Source organism: Salmo salar, chromosome ssa14 (genome assembly GCF_905237065.1).
Source record: "Salmo salar chromosome ssa14, Ssal_v3.1, whole genome shotgun sequence".
NCBI lineage: Eukaryota > Metazoa > Chordata > Actinopteri > Salmoniformes > Salmonidae > Salmo > Salmo salar.
In genome coordinates, this window is record NC_059455.1 from 63,854,155 (window position 1) to 63,880,228 (window position 26,074).

The 26,074-nt window shown below is 42.6% G+C and overlaps 1 protein-coding gene across 4 annotated transcripts; it reads right to left on the reverse strand.

Annotated features, from left to right (window-relative positions):
• Positions 1-590: 590 nt before the first annotated feature.
• On the reverse strand, positions 591-25,995 carry LOC106569978 (glycogen synthase kinase-3 beta). 4 transcript variants are annotated; one of them, XM_045694662.1, is made up of 12 exons: positions 25,567-25,995; positions 10,414-10,601; positions 9,846-9,929; positions 9,536-9,646; positions 9,165-9,295; positions 5,963-6,167; positions 5,642-5,737; positions 5,336-5,522; positions 4,944-5,015; positions 4,222-4,378; positions 3,783-4,079; positions 591-3,744 (listed from the first exon to the last, which is right to left on the reverse strand). In XM_045694662.1, the coding sequence occupies exons 1-10, from the start codon at positions 25,739-25,741 to the stop codon at positions 4,311-4,313; spliced, it is 1,317 nt and encodes a 438-aa protein (XP_045550618.1). In that variant the 5' UTR covers positions 25,742-25,995; the 3' UTR covers positions 591-3,744; positions 3,783-4,079; positions 4,222-4,310. The 4 variants fall into 4 exon arrangements, with proteins under 4 accessions (XP_045550618.1, XP_045550617.1, XP_045550616.1 ...); XM_045694661.1 differs by having other exon boundaries at positions 591-3,289; positions 3,328-4,079; XM_045694660.1 differs by having other exon boundaries at positions 591-4,079.
• Between the last annotated feature and the right edge of the window lie 79 nt (positions 25,996-26,074).

Here is a 26,074-nt window from a genome sequence, read left to right on the forward strand (position 1 = left end):
TATTGGTACACACTAGTTGATTGAGAGATAACCTGGGTCATGTTAGAGTCTCACACACAGTAGAAGCTTCATCTTGAGAGTACAAATCAGTCAATGTTCAGGTCACCGAGAAAACACATGTCTGTTAGCATCAGAGACCTTAACCTCACACACGTTTTCCAGATACTGACAGTTTGCACTTGGTGGCCTATAGCAGCACCCTAAGAGGCTTCAGATGAAGCGGGTGAACCTGCAATCACAGCACTTCACTTCATTTATAATGAGATCCTCTGAGCTTTACAAAAACACAGCAACACCTTCCCAGACATTCCTGTATTTTCTAGAATGTTATATCCTTGTATTCCTACTGCTGTATCATCAAAAATTATGTTTTGAGTCTCAATGTGTTCGATTAACAGATAAGACTGAGTCATCTAATTATTCCTCAGAAAGCAATGTCCAACTGATCGCCCCGTTCCCCCTATAACAAGTCTCCTGACATTACAATGGCACACCATTTCACCACAGGCTTTCCCCATCATTTAAAATACATTTTGAATAATTAAAAAGTATATTAAAAATGCAGAAAAATACCACGCACAAACCAGAAAGTCATTCGATTTTTCACTTTATTAAATGAGACCATTTCATACAGACCGTTTGGTTCTCTCCCTCCTTCACTCTCCTCCCTCATCCCAAAAACACACACCAGTTCTCCTGGCCAGGATGACGCAATAGAAACAGGATTGGAATGAAAAATGCCTGATCCACGTCACAGAACAGTAAAAGTGACCTCACTTGGGTTGCTATACATACACATGTTGATACACACACGGTACTTATAGGATAGACACTAGTAGCCTGATACTGCTGAGATTTAGTTATGAAACCAGCAGCTAGGCAGGTACATAAACACACACTTCCACACACGCTCACGGAAGCACACACAGAAGGGGAGGGGGTTGGTAACTGGCTCGTCGTACTGCAGTCACTGAATTTTGTCCATGGCTGCCATTTTGAAAGCAGCAGAGGTCAGAATTGTCCGTGATGGGCTCAGGCATTGTCAAGGGCGGGAGGCTGGCTGCATCAACCGACTTGTGTCGCCATCATGGCCCTCAGGTTTACCCTTCACATTACACTGGGTAAAAAAAGGTATTATGGCTCCTCTGCATCCCAACATGGCACTTTCACACACTTAAAATCTTTTTAGGTACCCATTGTAATGAATGGGGGCAAGTCATTGGCCGAATGGTTGTCTGGTAAACTCAAAACAGCCCACACTCAAATTTCCCTGTCATAGGTCAGTACATATGTGAAACTGGAAATGATTTAGTTGGAATCGTACCAGAGAGTGATTAAATCGTGATATGTCCAACCAAACACCTTTTCCCCATTCAAAAAAGTAACTTGCTTTAAAATTCCAATGTGTGGGTGCCAAGTACAGTACATTTCACATAATGCCCACAAAACAGTTAGGTGCCTCAACCTCTCCCTACATGAGAGAACACCAAGTGAGCAATAAATAAAGCAGCGAGATACAGTACAATCGTATGTTGATGGGGGTGCACAACCAGAGAGATGGAGAGAGAGAGACATCAACAAATAGGGAGAAGAAAAAATAACATTTTTTTTTTTTAGGGGGGTATTTACATCTTAAATCAGGACATCGAAAACAAATTGTATTTACAGACTTTTGAATGGAAATGAGACCAGTCAGTTACGGACGGCTTCAACAGGTACTGGAAAATAAACGCGAATAAAAATAACGAGGAAAATGACAAAAAAGAAAAGTGGTGATATTTACAGATGTGCAATAAGATGAGGGGGGGGGGCATGGGTTAGGGGAGAGAAGCAAATGGAATCCAAAACGATATGCTACATTTCAAGCAAATCAGTTGGGATTCTGGGCTAGGAAGCAGATGGCTTCAAATGGATAAAGGGAGGGAAAATGAGTTATTTAAAATCAATGTCAGCACATGAGGGTTGTTCATACAAGGGGGTGGCAGAGGTTGTACAATAGCATAACACACCTGCAATAGAAAGCATTCAAGTGGTCATTACTGAGAACTGAGCTAAACCTACAACACTGGCTTTTTAAAAATGGTGGCCTTTGACTTGGCGGGTACAATTATTCACATGAACACAGAAACTCAGCTATTCCCCCACCCTTCAATGTCTCACTTATTCTCATGAACTCCCACAAGCACACAGCAAAGTACAAGCCTGCAGGACTACTATAAACTAGCTATCTGCCCTTCTACACCAGTAACAGAGTACGTCTTCACACAGACCCACCTTGACTCCCATTTCAGAGAATTTATTTATAAGGAACTGGGATCATGGTCTGCTTCACAGTCCAAACTGGAATCAACTACTCCATATAGTATATATTTATGTCCATATGGATGAACCCCCATAGTTGATAATCCCTTCGTCCTCTACAAACTAGATGGGTGCCACACTGACAAAGATTCTTACAAGTGTGCTGCGAAAAGTCCACTTTCTTCACGGCAAATTTCAAATGAACATCTCAAAACACAGCCCGGTTTGTAAATACTTTCAGAAAGCTCCCTCTTTCAAAATCAGGAGTTCTGAAGAGTTCATGCTATGAATGGAAAACAAGCGCCAAATTAACCAAAACCAGATTCTTTTTTTGATCAAACATGTAACCTCACCGTAGAATATATTGATGGTATGCCATTTATTGAAGCCAATAGGAAGGTGACAATTGACTACCGCAGCAGTCTTAAAATCATCCATAGCACCTTGATTGTCTTCCCATGGACAGTAAAAGGGAGCTCAGTTTGGGATTGTCAGTGGGAGAGATGCTGCTACATAGATGTGAATCCTGGATCTCTCAGTCACCACAAACACCACCACCCTCAACTTTTCCTTCAGGTCCTCAACACACAAAATGGGAAATTGCTAGCAAGTACGGCTACCAATTATAACTTGCACTCCCGTTTCAATGTAAAAATTCACAGTGCCTTTTCCGAAGCAAATTAAAAAATAAATACATTTACAAGTAAAAGAAAAAAGCAGCTGTCATTTAATCTCTTTAAATATCATTTAAAAGTATAAAAGAAACACAGCCTCTTCATCACTCTCTTGCAACCAGCACCATTTTATCCCATTAGAATAATTTGGTCGTATCATAGACTAACTGGGCAAACACCTCAATTGGCTTCTATAGACAAACTCCTGTTTACTTTGTGTGTGGTGGTGGCAGGAACTCTTCAGTCAAAAAAAATAAAAAATACATTGATTAAAAAAATTAAATAAAGAATATTATACAGAGGACCTGCCCCACCTACTGGAGCTTTAAATGCCACCCCCAACAGCAGGAACCTACTGGAGCTTTAAATGCCACCCCCAACATCAGGAACCTACTGGAGCTTTAAATGCCACCCCCAACAGCAGGAACCTACTGGAGCTTTAAATGCCACCCCCAACATCAGGAACCTACTGGAGCTTTAAATGCCACCCCCAACATCAGGAACCTACTGGAGCTTTAAATGCCACCCCAACATCAGGAACCTACTGGAGCTTTAAATGCCACCCCCAACATCAGGAACCTACTGGAGCTTTAAATGCCACCCCCAACATCAGGAACCTACTGGAGCTTTAAATGCCACCCCCAACATCAGGAACCTACTGGAGCTTTAAATGCCACCCCCAACATCAGGAACCTACTGGAGCTTTAAATGCCACCCCCAACATCAGGAACCTACTGGAGCTTTAAATGCCACCCCCAACAGCAGGAACCTACTGGAGCTTTAAATGCCACCCCCAACAGCAGGAACATGAGTGTTATAAACAGCCGGAGAGAAAGAGAGCTGGGCCAAAGGAGATGCAGCCAGGGAGTGGGATAACACTTAAGGTGTCAGTACATGAGAAAGTGTGTATGTGTCTCCAACTCTTAGCCTGTAGTGCTGATCGCGTTTCAACTTCATGTAACAAAACTACCTTGTCAGCTAATGATATCCTCTTCCACTATGAATGGTTTGTTCAATGTATGTACAGTACAAAAAGGTATGTTTGTAACCAATGGGGGAAAATAACAAGCAGCAAGGAAGAACGAAGCAATACAGTGTGTGTGTTTAGGCTGGCAGACAGGTAGGTGTGTGTGTGTGTGTGTGTGTGTGTGTGTGTTTAGGCTGGCAGACAGGTAGGGTGTGTGTGTGTGTGTGTGTGTGTGTGTTTAGGCTGGCAGACAGGTAGGGTGTGTGTGTGTGTGTGTGTGTGTGTTTAGGCTGGCAGACAGGTAGGTGTGTGTGTGTGTGTGTGTGTGTGTCGGGCTGGCAGACAAACAGAGGGTTTGCAGGGACATTTCAGGTGCTGTTGTTTAGTGATCCGGGTACAGAGCTGTGCTGAGAGGAGCCGTCTAACCCAGAGCCATCTACAAAGGGATAGGGGAAGGGAAGTGGTAGAGAAATAGTGTTAGGTATATTAAGTGGATATAATACATTGATTTTGCTCGTCAGGAATACACTGGAAACATAAGCAACTACACAGCTAATTGTAGTAAGAGGATGTAGTAAGACCTCCTAAAACAGATCAGAAAACCTTTCCCAGGTTTCCAGTTAGAGGACCTCCTTTAGAATACAAACGTTTACAATGCATAAAGGTTCAGTTCTCAATGCAGAAAGGTGCGGTTTTCAATGCAGAAAGGGACCAACATGTGCTTCTCTCAGACTGGTGCCCCTTTGGCTACTGCCTTATAGAGAAAGGTTACTTTGACCAGAAACATGACATTCTCTTTGCCATTTGTAAAAGCAGCATTCATCTTGCCATCCATTTGGATGTAGCTAAGAGCTCCGCCTAACCTAGAATGTCTGCACGCCAATCACTACTTCATAACACCAGGTGCAGATATGGGAATGTATGATTGACAGATACTCTATCCACTGAAATGACATGTGTAGCCAACGACTATGTTTGGAGACGAGGGGAGGGGGTCATACCAGAGGAAGCAGTCTGTGTGCGGGCATGAGGAGGAATGAGGGTGGAGTTCAGTTGGGGCTGGATTGACAGCTCTGGAAGGAGAGACAAGAGATAGGAAATGGCATTAGTTTTATAAGACTGTGGTGAGACCAAGGTAATAGTGTTTCAAAATTGGGTCAAAGTCTTACAACACATAGCTATACTACAATACATATCGAAACAAATATATTCTAAACTTCATATTGTAGATATTCTGCACCTACTTTTAGGATATATGCATAGGTCACAAAACAAAGTTGGGGTCAGGTCCATTTACATTCTTGAATTGAAGTTTCAATTGATTCCCTGAATTTAAAATCGAGTCAACCACTTTCAGGTCACAGAAAGTCAGTGGTCAACAAGGTGTACTGACCGGTGGTGCTGAAGTTGAAGAGCAGGGGCAGCTGTCGCCCGCTAGGCAGCCGGGCATTGGGCTGGCGCAACTCGTCAAAGAAGGCGTGAGCGCAGGCCTCCAGGGGCGAGAAGCGCGTGACCGGGGTGTATTCCAGCAGGCGCGAGCACAGGGCGACGGCCTCCGGAGGGGAGCGAGGCTTAAACACCTGTAAGAGGTGGTACAAGGACACAGAAAACATGAAACAGTTTCATTAAAAATAAGACATTACTTGAAAGCCAAAAATAGAATAATGTTTACATTAAAATATATATAATAACCATTTACCTTAGTCCAGGGATGCGCTTTGATCTGGGGGAATTTGAACTCTGTGTAATTGGGGTTCATTTCACGGATCTGTTCACGTGTTGGAGTTCCCAAAACCTGAGTAGCAGACATACAAGCACACAGTTAGTAGTGTAGAATGGGTATCATTTGGTTTCTCTCCACATCACTGATTATGATCCAACTCCCCCCCCCCCACACACACACACACACACACACACACACACACACGTCCTCATAAGCTGATATGTAATCAGAATGTCAGGTATTTTGTCCATGTAGTGTAAACCATAAACAAAACACACCCTTTTCCTGTTTACACACCTTGATGATCTCTACTAGCTGGTCCACTCCGCTGTCCCCGGGGAAGATGGGCTGTCCCAGCAGCAGTTCAGCCAGCACGCAGCCCGCCGACCAGATGTCGATGTTGGCCGTGTAGTCGGTGGCGCCGAAGATGAGCTCTGGGGCGCGGTAGTACCGCGAACAGATGTACGACACGTTGGGCTCCCCACGAATCAGCTGCTTAGCACTGCAGGTAGGGGTCAACCGCAGATGTTAAAGGTTAGACCAGGGGTTCCCAAACTTTTTGGGCCCAAGACCCCATTTTGTTATGTGAAAACTTTTGTGACCCCAACAATTAATCAATTGCAAAACATTCAGACAGTATTTATGATTGGATTCTCAACTCACCATCATATATACTTGTAATGTGGGGCTATGACAATAAATCGCAAATGAGTTTGACAATTTCTCTGATCTCACCGGCACTAATGAGATGGGTGTGCTTGATGCATGTCACGTCAGAGCTTCTCAAAGTCAGAGGGCGTGGTCAACAGTGCATACCTCATCTCTCCTGTCACATCCAACCTGGATCGATATTTGTTTTTAATGCAGATAAGAGCACTAAATCAGCGTACCATGAGTTTTAATACTCAGAGGGAGACGGCACAGTATTCCCTTTGAGTCAGAAACCAAAACTCCCCCACAGTGACCCGTGAATGCATTGTCTGCAGCATTCGGTCACATGACAGCTCAGCTGTTCGATTTCACTTACTGGCATGTCAACTGAGCCAGGATCACAGCCAAACGGATTTCGCTGATTCGGACAGTAGTCTATAGATTTTTGGGGGGGTATTTTCCCTGCATGCCTGCGTTCAGTTCATTCTTTTTCACAAATATGTCTGTTACATAGGCAAGGAGACACCTTTTCTTACACAGAAAGTCAAAGTCTGTTTTTCATCCATTGCGAATGACAACAGTTCCTCTCGCAACTCTAAAAAAAATAATTCCAACACTCCCCCTCGATAACCACCAAGCCTCAGAGTGAAATAGAACAGTCATGCTCTGATCCCGTATCTCCGTGTAGTTTACAATTGAAGTTACCTGCTGAATATATCCAGGTTCTGCGCTCGGCTTTTTTTGCCGGCAGTTGCTCTCATGTATCCATTATAGCTCAGTGGATGTGATGGGGGGGGGGGTCACCTTGGGGTCATGATAGGGGCTGCACAAAATGTTTGATGTATTATAATAATTGATTATGTTTATGTTGTATTAATAGAAGGGGAAGGGCTTTAAGACCCCTTCCCCACGACATATATAGGGTCCTGGACTATAGATGAACAATATATATATTCATTATAAGGTTTAATATTGTTCCACAGTTCTTTTCTGGTCTCTGCTTCTTATAAGAAACGGTCAGAGATGTGTGAGTTATTGCAGTCAAAACAGGGCGTCTGTGAGAAAGCACCTCAAGGTTAAAAGAGATTCATAGACACAGAACCCTGCAGGGGAGTGAAAGAGATAAGAGACTAGTCAGACATACCAATATAAAGCAACTTGGGGAGTGGAAAATTACTGCGGAGCCCTTAGAAAACACTGGAACTATTGTCTCTCCTGCAAGTTTGTATAACTGTATATTCATGGGCTTGGTCTCATGAGTTGAAGGTGTTGACGTAGACAGTTACATCACTAGGGGTTGACTGCAAGCATATTAAAGCAACTTGGACCCTTTCCGATTTTGCAGAACTTCCTGGGAAACATGCGTGCCATGTTCCCGTTGTCAACTTCTGTCTGCAATTGCATTAATTAAGGTTTTTGATTGATTTACTTAAAGATAGTCTGATTGCTGATTTCAATAAGCAAATGATTGACAAGGAACATACCCCAACCGGTGTATCATACAATGTGTCCATATGGCAGAGGGAGACATTCATAACTTGGGTGCAGAGGCCTGCCTGCCGTCCTGTGAAAGATGGAGCCTCATCTGTGGAAAAGCCCACCTTCGATCCGAATGAAATTGGTTTTTCGTCAGTATAGCCACGCAGCACACTGAACAGTCCCTGTGCCGTTTCATGCTCAAAACAACGTCCTCGTGAAAAGCATCCCCCGACATGTAGCGAACAAAGGTCAATGCATCTCGGCCCTCACAGCTAACGTCCATTTGGAGAGCATAAGGTGGGGAGTTTGAGTCGTTCAATCAGTTTCCTCTTGATTGCTGGCTATAGCCTCAATTCTTAGTTTCACAGTGTTATCTGACAAAGGTATTGATGGGAGTTTGTGCCTCCCCACACATTGTTTTCACCATATTAATTGCGGCCGGTAATATCTCCATTTACCATGGGAGTGGTTCAAGTCTAACGACCAAGAGCAGCCTTTTCCCACAATCTAAGGGAGCTCTGGTAGAATTTTTACTTACAGATTTGAATAATTTTCATAAAGATTTTTTTTTTTTTTTTTTATATATGAGGACGTGTGTATATGTGTATAATATATTATTTTTTTTAACAAGGATTTGGGAAATTCTCCCGCAACCCCATTTTCATATCAGGCGACCCAAGTATTCTTAAATAAATCTAGTTTAAGCTAATACAGTCTTCTAAGCTGAGTCTAGGTTATGCTAAGACAGTGTTCTTACAATACTTCCATCTCTAACCACTGCAACAGTAGTCACTGGTAAGAAAAGCATTAGACGCTTAGCAGTAGAGGCGAACACTCAGCCATGCAGGTCTAACCATGTAGTATGGGATTATACACAGCTCTTTGGTGCCTCCTTGAGACCACCTGACCACACTACCCTTTGATGTTTAGCGGAAACTAAGGTATACAGCACTAGATAAACCAATGAACGAGGGGTGGGTCTCCCACGTCTGTGTATTTTTATACCGAAGTAAATATCTCTGAGATTTCTACTTATTGATTTACAATTAAGAAGCTCAGTGTATACTTTTTATAGAAAGCAGCCCTGCGTCTGTCTGCACAGTAACAGAAATGGATGTACTATGGGGAAAATACACATGAAAAGGGTGTGAGTAGGTAACTAACTAAGGACAACTGGATCAGTGTTGCATAGCCCCATTCAAGGGAGGGCATAGATCCATTTCACATTGTCTGGTTGAGCCCATTTATTCAACACATTCAGTCAGAATACATAAGACCCAAGTTTACTTCAATACTAGGCAGCAGTCAGTCATATTGGATCAATAGCATATTAACACACTGTGTGGAGGGAAATATCTGACCAGCTTACCTCCCAAAGTCACAGAGCTTTAGGATGGCTGTTTCAGGGTCCACCAGGAGGTTCTGGGGTTTGATGTCTCGGTGGCAGACACCCTGGGAATGGATATAGGCCAGGCTGCGAAACAGCTGGTACATGTACACCTGAGAAGAGACAAAATGGCCGACATAAAACAATTACAACCATAAACAAATCAATAACAGGGATTCATTCTGTGTCAATGCCAAGCCTGTCTGGGAGAGTAAAAAATAATTTAAAAAAAAAGGAGAGTTCATAATTTAATGACTTATACTGGACAATCAAAGTCCAATGAACAGTCGCTGAGGCAAGCAAAAGTGGGACAACAAAAGAGAGCAAGTGAAAAGGAGGGCGAGACAGTTTACCTTGACGTAAATGATAGGAATGATGCTTTTTGCCTTGTTGAAATGCCGGGCAACCCTGTACACGGTCTCCGGGACAAAGTCCAGCACCAGGTTGAGATACACCTCATCCTTCTGTATAGGGGGAAGAGAACTGACAATCACTATATAACTACACTAAATCATAACGCCATACGTCCTCAGATTATTCTTGTACAATGAAAAAGCGCTATACAAATGTAACAAACTTTGTAGTGGGAAGAATGACTCATTTGAAGAGGAAACAAGACAGTTCAGGTGCTCAGTGTGCCAAAAACAATGGATGGCAACCTACCTTTTCACCACTAGAGTAGAAGAAGTAGCGTAGCCTCACGATATTGCAGTGGTCCAACTTTCGCATGATCTGTAGCTCTCGGTTCTACATAGGAAAGTTATTAAACAAAGAACAGTGGGAAATGTCAAGGGTTTCTGATTGACCTGTAAGCGCATTGATCTTGAGTATGCGCGTGATACGTGTGTTCAAGTACATGTACATTTCTGTCACCTAAAAACTTAGGCTACAATACTACAATCATTTTCTCCCACAAACTAATATGGAAATGTTCCTTGTAAAATTACAAAGTGGTGTCCTGTATTCAGACAAACACATAGCCACTCATAACATTAGTGGGAATTTACAAGACCAATCCAAAAATGGATATTCATATCACTATTATGTGAAACAAATTAGTGTTGTCACGACAAGACAATTTTAGATAGCAAAAACCCCCAAAGAAATCTCAGCGTTACAGTCCATTAAAAAAACAGCTTTCTATAAATGATGTGCTATAGCTTGGAAAACAAACAAATATGACTCTGGGTGACACGAAGCCTGTATGTCTCCAAGAGAACGCCCTCCATACCTTGAACCTCTTATCCTGCAGCACCTTCTTAATGGCCACCATCTCCTGGCTGTCGATGAGGCGCGCCTGGTACACCACACCGAAGGAGCCATTCCCGATCACCTTGATGTCCGTGTAGGACACCTCCTGTGGACGGTCGGGACCCTGCCCAGATGTGGCCACCACCGTAGTCACCTTCCCACTGTCCCCTGGGAAACAACGATAAATTGTGTCAACGAAATAGTTGTCTTTCCAGATTTGAAATGGAGAGGTGACCAGTGTTGTGTTCCTTAGGTACGAAACTGAAGAAAACGGGAAGGTAGGCCTATTATCTGAACAATAAGAAAAGCTGTTTTACTATGGTTTGACATAATGAACAAGGACATTGTTGTTAATACAGGCGCATTCTGAAAGTATTCAGACCCCTTGACTTTTCCACGTTGTTACATTATAGCCTTGTTCTGAAATTGACTTTAGAAATGTTGGCAAATTTATAAAAACTGAAAAACCTTTACACAAGTATTCAGACCCTTTGCTATGATACTCGAAATGGAGGTCAGGTGCATCCTGTTTCCGTTGCTCATCCATGAGATGTTTCTACAACTTGATTGAAGTCCACCTGTGATAAATTCAATTGATTGGACATGATTTGGAAAGGCACACACCTGTCTACAGAAGGTCCCACAGTTGACAGTGCATATCAGAGCAAAAACCAAGCCATGAGGTCAAAGGAATTGTCCGTAGAGCTCCGAGACCGGATTGAGCTCCAGCATTCCTCTGGGGAGATAAGAAAACCTTCCAGAAGGACAACCATCTCTGCAGCACTCCACCAATCAGGCCTTTATGGAAGCGTGTCCAGACAGAAGCCACTCTTCAGTAAAAAGGCAAATGACAGCCCGCTTGGAGTTTGCCAAAAGACAACTAAAGGACTCTCAGTCCATGAGAAACAAGATTCTCTGGTCTGATGAAACCAATATTGAACTCTTTGGCCTGAATGGCAAGAGTAATGTCTGGAGGAAACCTGCCACCATCCATACAGTGAAGCATGTTGGTGGCAGCATCAAGCTGTGGGGGACGGTTTTCAGTGGCAGGGACTGGGAAACCTGCCAGGATTGAGGGAAAGATGAACAGAGCAAAGTACATAGATACTTGATGAAAACCTGCGCCAGAGCGCTCGGGACCTCAGACTGGAGCAAAGGTTCACCTTCCAACAGAACAACGACCCTAAGCACACAGCCAAGACAAGACAGGAGTGGCTTCAGGACAAGTCTCTGAATGTCCTTGAGTGGCCCGGTCAGAGCCCAAACTTGAACCCGAAAAACATCTCTGAGACCTGAAAATAACTGCACAGCAACACTCCCCATCCAACCTGACAGAGCTTGAGAGGATCTGCAGAGAAGGTCACAAAATACAGGTGTGCCAAGCTTGTAGCGTCATACCCAAGAAGACTCGAGGCTGTAATCGCTCCCAAAGGTGCGTCAAAGTACTGAGTAAAGGGTCTGAATACTTATGTAAATGTGATATTCACGTTCTTTAATTTTTATTTAAATGTACAAAAACTTCTGCTAGCCTGTTTTTGCTTTGTCATTATGGGGTATTGTGTGTAGATTGATGAGGGGGAAGAAAAAAAACTTCACCCATTTTAGAATAAGGCCATAACAAAATGTGGAAAAAGTTAAGGGGTCTGAATCCTTTAAATGTGCAAACATTTCTAAAAACAGTTTTGCTTTGTCATTATGGGGCATTGTGTGTTTGATGAGAAAATGATAATTGAATACATTTTAGAATAAGGCTTTAACGTAACAAAATGTGGAAGTGAAGGGGTCTGAATACTTTCTGAATCAGGAACTGTGATGGTCTTTTGAATGAATGCATGGCTATTGTGGGTAACATTAGTGACCTAGTTTAACATTGTGACGTAAACCAGGGCTCAAGCGATAATAGGCCTTTACATTGCCAAAACAGGCAGCAGGCAGAGAAAATAATTGCTCAGCATAGAAAATAGCCCTACAGGGTCATGTTAAGGAGAAAATGTTTTAAACAGAGTGAAATACTATCTAGACTTGTCCAATAAGATTGTTTGTCGTTGCAAAATGTGTTGCGTCAATGTCCTACTGAACAAAATCCAGGGCTCGAGTTATTAACTACCTCGTGGTTGTTTAACCACTATTGTAACCGCCTGCCTTGTCGGAAGACGAGACAAATACATGCTTTACTGTGAAATCCAATATCACTATTCCAGGGCTATTTGTGCTCCTTTGAACATCATTTGACCTAAGGATCCAAATAGGCCCACCATTGAGCTCATCTATTACACTTGAACGCAAACAAGAGTTCTCTGAGGCAGGCCTGCTTCATGTGAGCTTCATTCCCTGTATGGAGGACAGAACAGGGCCAGATGGCTGGAACTGAACTGGAGACCTTTGCACTGAGAATGACCCTGCTCTAACATGTGGACCACACCGCTCACATTGACTGACATGTATGTGTACATTTATTTTGCAATCATTTCATCTTCACGTGGGTGATTGAAAGATGAACACTAGTCCATTTGGTGGTGGTAATGCACCTTAAAAAGTTGGTTGCCAACCGACATAAAATTCCTCAGAAGGACTACTAGAAACTATTAGTTTCCCCTTTTATCGATGGATTAAATGTCAGAGAAGAGAACACACGATTTTATGACTCAAAATGGGTCAAAAATTCTACAAAAGATACAGAAAAGAACTGTATGCATTTCAGGTAAAATAACAACCTGTTGTACTACAGATCTCGAAGCTTCTGCACATGCGTTTATTCTCTACTTTACGAACAGGCTACTCTGGCGAATGGTCGTTTAACAAAGATAAATCAAAGCTGAATCAATGTCCGCAAGATCATAATGATAGTATTCTACATAACAGAACTTAATATAATAGTATCGTATAACCAGTGCTTTACTTGGGCCGGAGCTGTTTGGAGAGCCGTAGTGGCAGCTCGAATTTTTGCGGAATTTGGGGAAAACAAAGTAGCCTATCTATTCTGGCTCAGGTTAACACACACAGTCAAAAATGGTTGACCAAAGCGGAAAGGCGGCGGGATCGGCATTGAATAGCAATCGAGTAAGGGCATACATTTCCTGATTCCGCTTGGTTCATGTTTATTTGCCACTAGTTTGAATCTGTGCCTAACAGTAGGCAGTTCAAGATTGCGCAGATTGAAAATGTGCCAGCCTGAATACGCGTGATGCGCTGTTCCAAGTTGTCAAATTAGGGGTGTTATTAGGGTTTAAGGTCATGAAGAGTCATGGAAGCTTGTTTCATAATTTATGTAATTAAATTAATGAAGGCACACATACATATTATCAATCACTTAATCAGCAATCATCGGAATGACCCGTAAATGTCTGTGTGCCAGTGGGCTGTTGCCAGAGGAGAGAGAGAGCTTGACATTTCAGCAGCAGGTATAAAATAATGACAGACTAACTAGATAGCCAATTCAAAACTTGTAGCATTTCTCGCTAGTTAACTATTGCTAACTAAGCATTAATGTCGTTGTCGCCTTTCCACTGGCAATAGCCTAAATACATCTGCAACGTTGGAATGCTGAGATTCTCCTCTATTAAAACAGCAGCCATGTAATTGCAACAACTTTAAAAATATTCTAAGAATAGCCTAATTGACAAATAACTTGCTGTGCATAGATCTCGCGTGATACATTCATATTTTAGCCTTATATAAAACATGTCTAGTTAGATACATTGCTTTGAAGTAGCCTACCTTATCCATTTGATCCCTGATTCATTGAATGAGGGAATACTTTTATAAAGACAAAGTATTTGGTTGTAATGTTGCTATTTTTTATATGAAGGGTGGCAAACATCCTTTTTGTTCACATTGTAGCCTAAACAACAGCTCAACAGGACCTTGATAAGCAGACGTGGGTGTTTCAGGGCCAGATCAAAAGCCAAGCCTGCACACCCAGGAGCTCTCCAAATGGAGGTATGACCACGTTAAAAACATGTGACTAACAGTGCAGTTCTACTTTGTGGGGGTTAAGTGCCTTGATCAAGGGCACAACGGCAGGAGATGGTAGGCATACATGGGATCAGGCACAGCAGCCTTCGTATCAAAGCTTCCTTTTTCCATGTAGGCTATAATAATAGTCATGACAATTTGGTTAAGAAGTCATGGAGAAGTCATGGAAAATGTTTTTGAACCCTTAGCAGTAAATAATCAGGAAGTCTATAGCATAACGTAATTTGTGAACATAGTCTAATGGACAGACTAGGAAAAAGACTGCTCCTGCACTTCTTTCATCAAGTCAAGCACTGAGTAAGAAGTTACTCTAAGACAAAACACAGCATTTCTCTCATGTGGCAAAAACTCAACAGCGGGCGCTCGCCACTAGGCAAAATACACAGGATGGCTATGCTACAGTTTGTTAAAGTGTAACTGAAACGATTTTTGAAGGGTCCTTTTAATAACCTAATAGGATTACCAAGCATGTTCCAACTCCTTAAATTGCAAAAACTTCAATATGTAAATATTTTAAAGTGTGAATTTTTCCATATATAGATAAGGTGTGTCTGTTTGAATAAAATCAACTTTGTAGGCTACGGAGCTTGTCTGGCACTGTGATTAAAAATTAAGACAAATTACTAAAGAGGGAGCCAGACATCAATATAGCCTAACCAGATGGGAAGAAAAAAAAACTAAACTTACTGACACTCCTCCTCCCACTGCCGCTGGCTTTAGCAGATTCTGCCAATCTGCCGGTACACTCCTGAAGTTGCCGGTAATAGGCTACACCAGCGGTCGCAACCTTTTCCATTTGGAGTGCCAAGTTATCGTACCATGTCTACTGATCTGCGTACCAGATTTTCATATGCACATTGTCATGGAACAGTTAGATTTCATTTATAATAAAGTCTTCATGTCAAAACCAATGTCATGTGGTTAAATCAAAATTATACAAATCTAAAAAGTAACTTCTATTCCTATTGCCAATATGTAAAAATAGCCTAAATAAAGCCAACAAATAAAAACATTGCAGCCTGCAGGTAGAATTTGCCTGTCTGCAAGGAACTTGAAACATTGTATAGCAGATGGCAGAATCCCCACATGCAGGAACACCCCGATTTGCATGCCGCAATTTGCACCCTTCTCGTATTGGTTGCCGGTCCATCAGTGTTTCCAACACTGTACCCTGAACAGTTGAAGATGGAGAGTACTGCATCTGGCTTCAGGTTGTGTGTCTTCGATTAGCATCCCAGAGGTATTGAACTGTATTGAACTGAATCTGGGGGCAACTGGTGCTTCATAGCCACAAGCCATTGTCGCAACACTGATAATCTCTTGAGTGGTAGGTAGGGCTGACCCCATTTAGTCGATTGTTTGGTCAATAGGCAGTTGGTCGACCAAGATTTTTTGGGGGTCGAGAAGTGGCAAATGTATACAAAAAAAATTTATGGCACACGAGGCACCCGTCTGATTCACTCCTGTCTCAGTGGACTACTCCATTGCAGAGGCACACCACTAGTACATTTAGCCTACCATTTCATTCACATAATTTCTAATCTACAATGTTTGTTTGGTTATGGGAATTTCTGTAAATGCATTCAATATATTGTTAGTTAACCGTTGTCATAGGAGTGGACACGTTGTTTGCAGAGCGCACAACCTAGGCTACACTTGTGAGAAGTTTTGGTTTATTTTATTCCATTTACGAGTTGTCAATTTATTCCTTGTCTTTTGTTTGAAGCGCTCCTGTCAGTCTTGAGTAAGAACACGCACCTGATTGCGCATAGAAGTAGGCCTAGGCTAACTGGCCTGCACACAAATGGAGGCCTGTAAATGTACCCATTTGGAGATTGTCTTAACTCACCATCACTGTGGTAACTCACCATCACTGTGGTAAACTCACCATCACTGTGGTAACTCACCATCACTGTGGTAACTCACCATCACTCAGTCATTTTTTCTTTGCCTCAAACCGCAAGTAGACAAAATCTGTTTTCCATTTTTAAGAATGACAATAGTTCCTCAACGTAGCCTGTTTGAAAAATCTTTCCAGCTCTCTCCCTTTCAAAAAAGATGCCGTGGAAACGTCATAAAATAGGCCTACCTGATTACTTCTTATCCCTTGGGCAAATAGCTTACAGCTGTGTCTGTCCTGAGCTCACTGACACCTGGGAAACTGAGGGCCCAGAATATTTTATACAATGTTGCAAGTTTGCTAGCATGAGCTTTAGGCAGGACCAAGTTATAAGGAACCCCTCAACTTCTATTGGACCATTTTTAACCTGTTGGGGATAGGGGGCAGTATTTGCACGGCCGGATAAAAAAACTACTCCTGCCCAGTAACTAGAATATGCATATAATTGTTTGATTTGGATAGAAAACACCCTAAAGTTTCTAAAACGGTTTGAATGGTGTCTGTGAGTATAACAGAACTCATTTGGCAGGCCAAAACCTGAAGATTCCAAACAGGAAGCGCTCTCTCTGACCATTTCTTGGCCTTCTTGATCATCTCTATCCAAAACAGGGGATCTCTGGCATAACGTGACATTTTCTAACGCTCCCATAGGCTCTCAAAAGGCGCCAGAACGTTGAATGGTGACTTTGCAGGCCATGGCTGAAAAACAGTAGCGCATTTGGATAGTGGTCGATCTGAGAACAATGAGACTGGGGCGCGTGCACGAGCCGACACCATGTTTTTATTTTTTAGTCTTTGAACGAAAACAGGGTTTCCCGGGTCGGAATATTATCACTTTTTTAACGAGAAAAATCGCATAAAAATAGATTTTAACCTGTTAGGGCTAGGGGGCAGTATTGACACGGCTGGATAAAAAACGTACCCGATTTAATCTGGTTACTACTCCTGCCCAGTAACTAGAATATGCATATCATTATTGGCTTTGGATAGAAAACACTCCAAAGTTTCTAAAACTGTTTGAATGGTGTCTGTGAGTATAACAGAACTCAAATGGCAGGTCAAAACCTGAGAAGATTCTGTACAGGAAGTACCCTGTCTGACCATTTCTTGAACTTCTTTGCCATCTCTATCCATTACAAAGGATCTCTGCTATAACGTGACACTTCCTATGGCTGCCATAGGCTCTCAGAAGGTGGCAAAAAGCTGAATCGTGGCTTTGCAGGCTCTGGCTGAAACAAAGTAGCGCGTTTGGGTAGTGGCTGGTTACAGTACTGTGAGACTCAGGCTCGTGCCCGCGTCGACAGAATGCTTCGTTTTCTTTCCTCTGTTCACCTAAAAGGAGATTCCCGGTCGGAATATTATCGCTTTTTTACGAGAAAAATGGCATAAAAATGGATTTTAAACAGCGGTTGACATGCTTCGAAGTACGGTAATGGAATATTTAGATGTTTTTTTGTCACGAATTGCGCCATGCTCGCGACCCTGATTTACCATTTCGGATAGTGTCTGGAACGCACGAACAAAACGCCGCTATTCGGATATAACGATGGATTATTTGGGACCAAACCAACATTTGTTATTGAAGTAGAAGTCCTGGGAGTGCATTCTGACGAAGACAACAAAGGTAATCAAACTTTTGTAATAGTAAATCTGACTTTGGTCAGGGCTAAACTTGGTCGGTGTCTAAATGGCTAGCCGTGATGGCTGGGCTATCTACTGAGAATGTTGCAAAATGTGCTTTCACCGAAAAGCTATTTTAAAATCGGACATAGAGTGTATAGAGGAGTTCTGTATCTATAATTCTTAAAATAATTGTTATGTTTTTTTGTGAACGTTTATCGTGAGTAATTTAGTAAATTCACCGGAGGTTTGCGGGGGGTATGCTAGTTCTGAACGTCACATGCTAATGTAAAAAGCTGGTTTTTGATATAAATATGAACTTGATTGAACAAAACATGCATGTATTGTATAACATAATGTCCTAGGAGTGTCATCTGATGAAGATCAAAGGTTAGTGCTGCATTTAGCTGTGGTTTTGGTTTTTGTGACATTATATGCTAGCTTGAAAAATGGGTGTCTGATTATTTCTGGCTGGGTACTCTGCTGACAAAATCTAATGTTTTGCTTTCATTGTAAAGCCTTTTTGAAATCGGACAGTGTGGTTAGATTAACGAGAGTCTTGTCTTTAAAATGGTGTAAAATAGTCATATGTTTGAGAAATTTAAGTAATAGCATTTCTAAGGTATTTGAATATCGCGCCACGGGATTCCACTGGCTGTTGAGTAGGTGGGACGCAAGCACCCCACCTAGCCCATAGAGGTTAAGCTAGGACAGGAGCGAGTTGGGGCGCTCCAGTACAGTAGGTAGCGTTAAGGCACTAACTAACGGATGCCAGCCGCCAATAAACCCCACAGAAGGTAGCTAGCTAGCTGTGCACCGGTAAACAGTGTTCTTTGTCCGCGCCTGTCGGGGACTGTTTTCCTGCAGCTCTGTTAACGACGGTGAGGGCGGGTGGAAAATCAATGCAGGAATCAATGGGATAGAATGGCACCGGAGGGGATGACCAGGCAAAAATTCCAGACATTTGTATTAAGAACAGACGCCTTTACAGGAGTCGAATAGCCAGATGCCTGGCGAGACAGCGTCGGTGAGTGGATAATCCGCCTTTACCCTCCGTTCTACTGGCGAAAGTGAAATCACTGGATAATAAACTGGATGAGCTCCGTTCAAGAGTATCCTATCAACGGATATTAAAAACGAATATTCTATGTTTCACAGAGTCGTGGCTGAACAAGAACATGGATAATATACAGTTAGCTGGGTTTTCCCCATGCATCGGCAAGACAGAATAGCTGCCTACAGTAAGATCGGAGTGTGGTGGGTGTCTGTCAACAGCTGGTGCGATCTCTAATATTAAGGAAGTCTCTATGTTTTGCTCGCCATGAGTACCTCATGATATGCTGTAGACCACATTATTTATCAAGAGAGTTTATCAATATTCTTTGTAGTTGTCTACTTACCACCAAAAACCGATGCTGGCACTAAGACCGCACTCAACGAGCTGTATAAGGCCATAAGCAACCAAGAAAATGGTCAACCAGAGGCGGCACTGCTGAATGTAGGAAAATGTAAATCCGTTTTACCAAATTTCTACCAGCATGTCAAGTGCGGAAAAAAAACAAAACAAAAAAAACTCTAGATCACCTTTACTCAACACACAGAGACTTGCACAAAGCTCTCCCTCCAAGTCTGACCATAACTCTATCCTCCCGATTCCTGCTTACAAGCAAAAAAGTCAAGGAAGTACCAGTGACGCGATCAATACAGAAGCGGTCTGATGAAGCGGATGCTAAGGACTGTCGCTAGCACAGTCTGGAATATGTTCCAGGTTTCATCCCATGGCATTGAGGAGTATACCACATCAGTCATCGGCGTCATTGTTTTTTTCCCTCCACAATTTCATGGTACAGTTCTGTCTCATCGCTGCAAATCCTGTACAGACTCAGGAGAGGCGAAGGTCGAGAGCCATGCGTCCTCCAAAACACGACCCAACCAAGCCGCACTGCTTCTTGACACAACGCCCGCTTAACCCGGAAGCCAGCCACACCAATGTGTCAGAGGAAACACCGTACACCTGGCGACCGTGTCAGCGTGCATGCGCCCGGCCCGCCACAGGGGTCGCAAGAGCGCAATGGGACAAGGACAATGCCGGCCAAACACTACCCTAACCCGGACAGCGCTGGGCCAATTGTGAGCTGCCCTATGGGTCTCTCGGTCGTGGCCGGCTGAGACAGAGCCTGGATTCGAACCAGGATCTCTAGTGGCACAGCAGGCAACTGCAATGCAGTTCCTTAGACCACTGCGCCACTTGGGAGGCCAGCTTCATTAATAGGTGCTTTGACGATGTTGTCCCCAGTGACCATACGTACATATCCCAACCAGAAGCCATGGATTACAGGCAACATCCGCACTGAGCTAAAGGCTAGAGCTGATGCTTTCAAGGAGCGGGACACTAATCCGGACGTTTTCAGAAATCCTGCAACAACCTCAGACGAACCATCAAACAGGCAAAGCATCAATAGAGCACTAATATCCAATCCTACTACACTGGCTCTGATGCTTGTCGGATGTGGCAGGGCTTGCAAACTATCATAAATTACAAAAAGGAAACCCAGCCACGAGCTGCCCAGTGACGCAAGCCTACCAGATGAGCTAAATGCCTTCTATGCTCGTTTCGATGCAAGCAACACTGAACCATGCATGAGAGCACCAGCTGTTCTGGACGACTGTGTGATCACATTCTCCATAGCAGATGTAAGACCTTTAAAACAGGTAAACGTTCACAAGGCCGAGGGCCAGACGGATTACCACGATGCTTACTCAGAGCATGTACTGACCACCTGGCAAGTGTCTTCACTGACATTTTTAACCTAGCCCCGACCCAGTCTGTAATACCTACATGTTTCAAGCAGACCACCATAGTCTCTGTGCCCAAGAACGACAAGGTAACCTGCCTAAATGATTACCACCCCATAGCATTCACATCTGTAGCCATGAAATGCTTTCACCGTCATCCCAGAAACCATCGACCCACTCCAATTCAAATACCAACAGATCCACAGATGACACAATCTCTATTGCACTCCACACTGCCCTTTCCCACCTGGACAAAAGGAACAACTGTGTGAGAAAGCTATTTATTGACTAGCATTCAACACCATAGTGCCTTCCCATTAGACATTTATGCACTGACTCTCTTGCACAGGCTCGATGTAAACTCACTGGACTCTAACCACACGCACACTACAATGACCCTCCGTAACACACATATTCCTTCACATACTCTGCTGCTACTTTGTTTATTATCTATGCATGGACACTTTACCCCTACTTACATGTACATATTACCTCAACAAACCCGTACCACTGCACATTGATTCTGCATTGTATATAGCCTCGTTATTGTGTTACTATTTTTTGTGTTACTATTTTTTCCCTTTAGTTTATTTCACCAATTGTACTTTTTTTTTTTAACTACATTTTTATGCTCGGGGGGATGCCCACATGCACTAACACCCCGAATTGCAGGCTGCAGTTGCACACCACAGACCGATACAGCAACGAGCAACTCTGTTCGATGTGGGAAGAGAGCGTGAAGACGTGCTAGCCAGTTAGTAGAAAGAGAGGTAAGGTCCACAGCCCACCTGTAGCTAGATGTAAGAAAGATTATAGCTAAATAACTGATGCTGTTTTCATGCTCACATTTTTCTCAAATCAAGTTATCAAAACAGAAAGAGCAAGATTTGCTCTCTTATAGCAGCTAGCTCGCAGCAGTATTATTAGCTAGGTCGATGCTAGTCACTGCAATTCTATAGCCCAGCTGTCCATATAGCACACACTATTCAACAACAACAAAAAGACTGCCATGGTGGAGGATGAATTGCACTAACAAAGTGTCTTGTTTACACTGAAAACTCCTGCTGCAATGTAGTAGGATTTCAAATAGTCTAGATCAATCAGCCCAGAATTGATTTCACCACTGAACTTTCCAAATATGCCATTTCATTTCACCAAAATGCTTTGACCTCAAGATTCATAATTCTCACCATGTAATTGTTTTGTACATTAGAAGACACTAAGCCCCAGCTAGGCTATAGCCTACACTATTGCAGCTAACCCCACGTTTCTTATCTTCTCTCTCAACTGCCTGAGGGGGCCCTCTACCTGACTGTATGAGGCCACCCCCTCCCACCTTGCTTGGAGCCTGTCCTTTGTCCTGCCAACTTATTTCAAATGTGTTCAGAAGTTATTCTGTACAGTGATCATCTTTGATTGTTTTTCGCCATTGATGTGATTGTAACCCATTAGCTACCCCCAAGTGGTGACATGGGATAACCTCGCCTTTGAGACCACACCTAAGTGTTTAATTATTTTCCATAACTTACACACTGATCAAGGCTCTACACTGAAACATGTGTTTTCTGTGGTCTATACATAATAAAGACCTTTAGACTTAAAAAAAACAAGACTGGACCTTGGATTCCTCAAACCATCCAACACTCGTGTTGGACTGTGCCATGTCATGTGCTTGTTTGACAAGACAATACTATCACGTGATAAGATTTCAGTGTTCCACAAATAAACAGTGTTTACTTAGTTGCATTTTTTTATCAGTTATCACAATACTCCAATCAACTAGAACAACAGGAGTAAATATACTCTATTTAGTTTAAGGTAGGTTTCAACATGGCTATTTACTTAATTAAACACACTTTGCTGCTGACAAACGGTATTAGAGACATCTAAACTCTGAGGGGAAATATGGTGTGCTCCCCAAGAAATGTACAGGGGAAAATACAACAAAGTGACATGGAATGCAACTTACTGTTCAATAACGCACACGAAAGGAACCACTCATTTAACAGTCAGGAGTGCCAATAACTTATGCCACGTTCAAAACAACTGGGAACTCTGAAATCTCCGACTTCCAAGCATTCAAAACAACTGGGAACTCTGAAATCTCCGACTTCCAAGCATTCAAAACAACTGGGAACTCTGAAATCTCCGACTTCCAAGCATTCAAAACAACTGGGAACTCTGAAATCTCCGACTTCCAAGCATTCAAAACAACTGGGAACTCCAGGGGAAGGGGAAAAAAAGCTCAGACTTGGAAGAATCGTTTTGAACGGTCATCCAACTCAGAATTCCAAGTCGGAAACTCAAGCATCTTTCTGACCTGAAGAACACTGATGTCATACCTTCACCTTATTCCCTCCCGAGTTCCCAGTAGTCTTCAAAGCACCATTAGATCTTTACAATAACTATGAACTTGTTCTGGCACGTACCAGGAGCGTGAGTAGAAGGTACTCACGTGTGCACTGTGTGGGAGAGATGTCGTACATAAAATGAGAACAGCTTGAGAGAGGCAGCCTTTCATACACACTCTATAGGGAACAAATTGGTAGTGGTGGAATAAATGAAACTACATAAGACATTTAGCATGGAGAAATTCAAAAAGTCATTGTCATTCATTACACAATTTACTACATTAAAGAAAATGTAATGTAGGCTGCATAAGCACGTGAAATGTTTCTATCCATTTGGGCTCCCGAGTGGTGCAGCGATCTTGGAAGGGATGCAAGGTAGCCTACTAATAATAGGAATTGAAAGTGGGTTGCATCGCAATCTGTAAAATGTCAAACGCACCTGTCAATACAGTAGCCAGCAGTCACCTCCCTGACCAAGGCCCTTCTCCCCCGATTGCTCAGTTTGGCCGGGCGCCAGCTCTAAGTCTTGGTGGTTCCAAACTTCTTCCATTTAAGAATGATGGAGGCCACTGTGTTCTTGGGGATCTTCAATGCTGCAGAAATGTTTTGGTACCCTTCCCCAGATCTGTGCCTCGACACAATCCGGTCTCAGAGCTCTACGGACAATTCCTTTGACCTCATGGCTTTATTTTTTCTCTGACATGCACTGTCAACTGTGGAACCTTATATAGACAGATGTGTGCCTTTCCAAATCATATCCAAACAATCAAGTTGTAGAAACATGTCAAGGAGGATCAACGGAAACATGATGCACCCGAGTTCAATTTCAAGTCTCATAGCAAAGGGTCTGAATACTTATGTAAATAAGGTATTTGTTTAATTTTTATTAATTTGCAAACATTTCTAAAAACCGTTTTTGCTTTGTCATGTGGTATTGTGTGTTGATGATGAGGATGTGGAAAAAGTGAAAGGGTCTGAATACTTTCTGAATGCACTGTATGAGAACAATATTTTTTTTCGCGTTTCAGCTCATCTTTAACACTATCTGGCCTAAAATTCACTCACTGCAAATCATTCAAAACAACACTGTAGGCTACTTCGAAGCAACATAACTCAAGAAGATCTAAATGTATATCCCCATGAAACTGACGTTTCACCAGTAAAACCTGAAAAATCATAATTCCCAATTGACAGTGAGAAATGTGAAGGGGACCACAAAAATGTGTTTGAAGTAGCGGTAAAAGAAACACGGGCAGAACGTGATCTGCACATATGCAGAAGCTTCGGGACTTTTAGTCATGGGGAAAAAGGTCCGGAAAAAGTCGGCCAACATAATATACTCTACATGACTAACATGGATCATCATGGTGGATAAAGCCATCCAATTCCAATTTGCACTACAAGGGAGAAATTGTAACCATGTTCTATGAAACAAAAACATTTGCAAGCTATGCATGGAAGTTGTTGATGTGCTATGTAAGCAAGTATCTCAGCTTGTCATCTACTAGTCTACTTTGAGAATTATTAGCTAGCTAACATATTATACAGCTGGCTCGGTTACATGTTTCATCACTTTATATCAAGTTCTGTATCACCTGTTATTTAACGGTCAATGTATAGAGGGCTCTTTCAAGGCTGGTTAATTGTCTGGGCTACTGGATAGATACATCAATAGTGGATACTTAATTTGAACAATAGATAAGGGTGCTCTTAACATAAATCTGTGTTGGAAACGCAAAGCTAGTTATCTGGCTACAAGTAGCTTAGTCAACCGTTATGAACAAATGATTAGGCTACCTAGCCTTAGCGTATAGTACCAACTGACAGCTAACGCTAGCCTGTAGTTTGTTGTGCCAGTTAACGCGTTAGCTAGTTCAAAAAACTATTTATCTTTAACTATCGCTAACTCGTTTGCTTGTAAACATGTACAAACGGTGTGTAAGTAACCTTAGCATAGCTACAGTAGCTAGATAGCCAACTAGCGAAACTAGATCGAATCCCCTTGTAAACTAGTTAGTAACTAGTCACCTAAAACCTATATTAGAGGCTAGCTAGCTACTGGTTACAAGTTAGCTATAATGTCTTAGCACACATAGTTAAGGTTGTTTGTGTTGCTTTTGCTCTCTTTATATTTAGCTAACTAGCTAGTTACGGTACCGCGATGTCATTAACTAGCTAACATGCTAATATAACTAACCTAGACAGCTGCCTAGTTAAGAAAGCTAAATAAGGTTAGCTAACTAACGCGAATGTCTTGATATTTGGCGTTGGTTAGCAAGTTAACTAGTTTGCTAACTGACGCGTTAGCCGTTTAGCCAACAATAGCTACTCAAGGCAGTTAACTAGCTAGTTAACTTGATTTTTCAAACTAACGTTACAATGTTCGCCGTGTCAATCGTGCACAACTGCCCACACTAGCTACAACATTGGACTGCAATGCGTGTCTTTTAATCATCCAAGACAATATTTTTCATAAAATACATAAACTTACTGGACAGCTTTAAATTCGAGCATCCAGACGAACTGCTCCCCGAGGCCTGCGGGACCCCGGTCTTTCCTGTGCTGCTCCCCACGGCAGCGGCTGATCCAGTGGATGCTGCAGTTGCTCCAGGAATACCTTGTGGCTCAGCAAACGAGCTAGTTCTGGGCCGCCCGCTGCCGCTCATATCTCTGTGCAAGGGTAGCGGGCGGGGGGCTAGGGATTCACTATTTATAGCCAAGTGAGTTTAAATGTTGCCTGTTTTGACTGCAAATGCAATAATCATTGAAAGACAGACAGAATTGACACCGTTCAGATGAGTCCTCCCTTGCACTGCCTGTCTGAGCTCGTAGATCGTATAAAACTGACAGATTACATTTCCTCCTGGGAAATGAAGTACGACGTGGCTGCTGCTTCCCGTGTCTTTGAAAATACCTATAGAACTACACTGCTAAAATAACGTTGCGTTTCACCAGAGGTGGCGCTCCGTCTGGGATTTCTACCGTGACTGTAATAATGA

What these genes read in the sequence shown, in the direction of transcription:
- LOC106569978 (XM_045694662.1), bottom strand. Translation starts at nt 25,741, where the DNA reads ATGAGCGGCAGCGGGCGGCCCAGAACTAGCTCGTTTGCTGAGCCACAA. An exon ending in AGCTAGTAGAGATCATCAAG is followed by an intron (nt 5,738 to 5,962) that starts GTGTGTAAACAG and finishes TCTGCTACTCAG; the next exon opens with GTTTTGGGAACTCCAACACG. An exon ending in CACACAGACTGCTTCCTCTG is followed by an intron (nt 4,379 to 4,943) that starts GTATGACCCCCT and finishes ATCCCTTTGTAG; the next exon opens with ATGGCTCTGGGTTAGACGGC.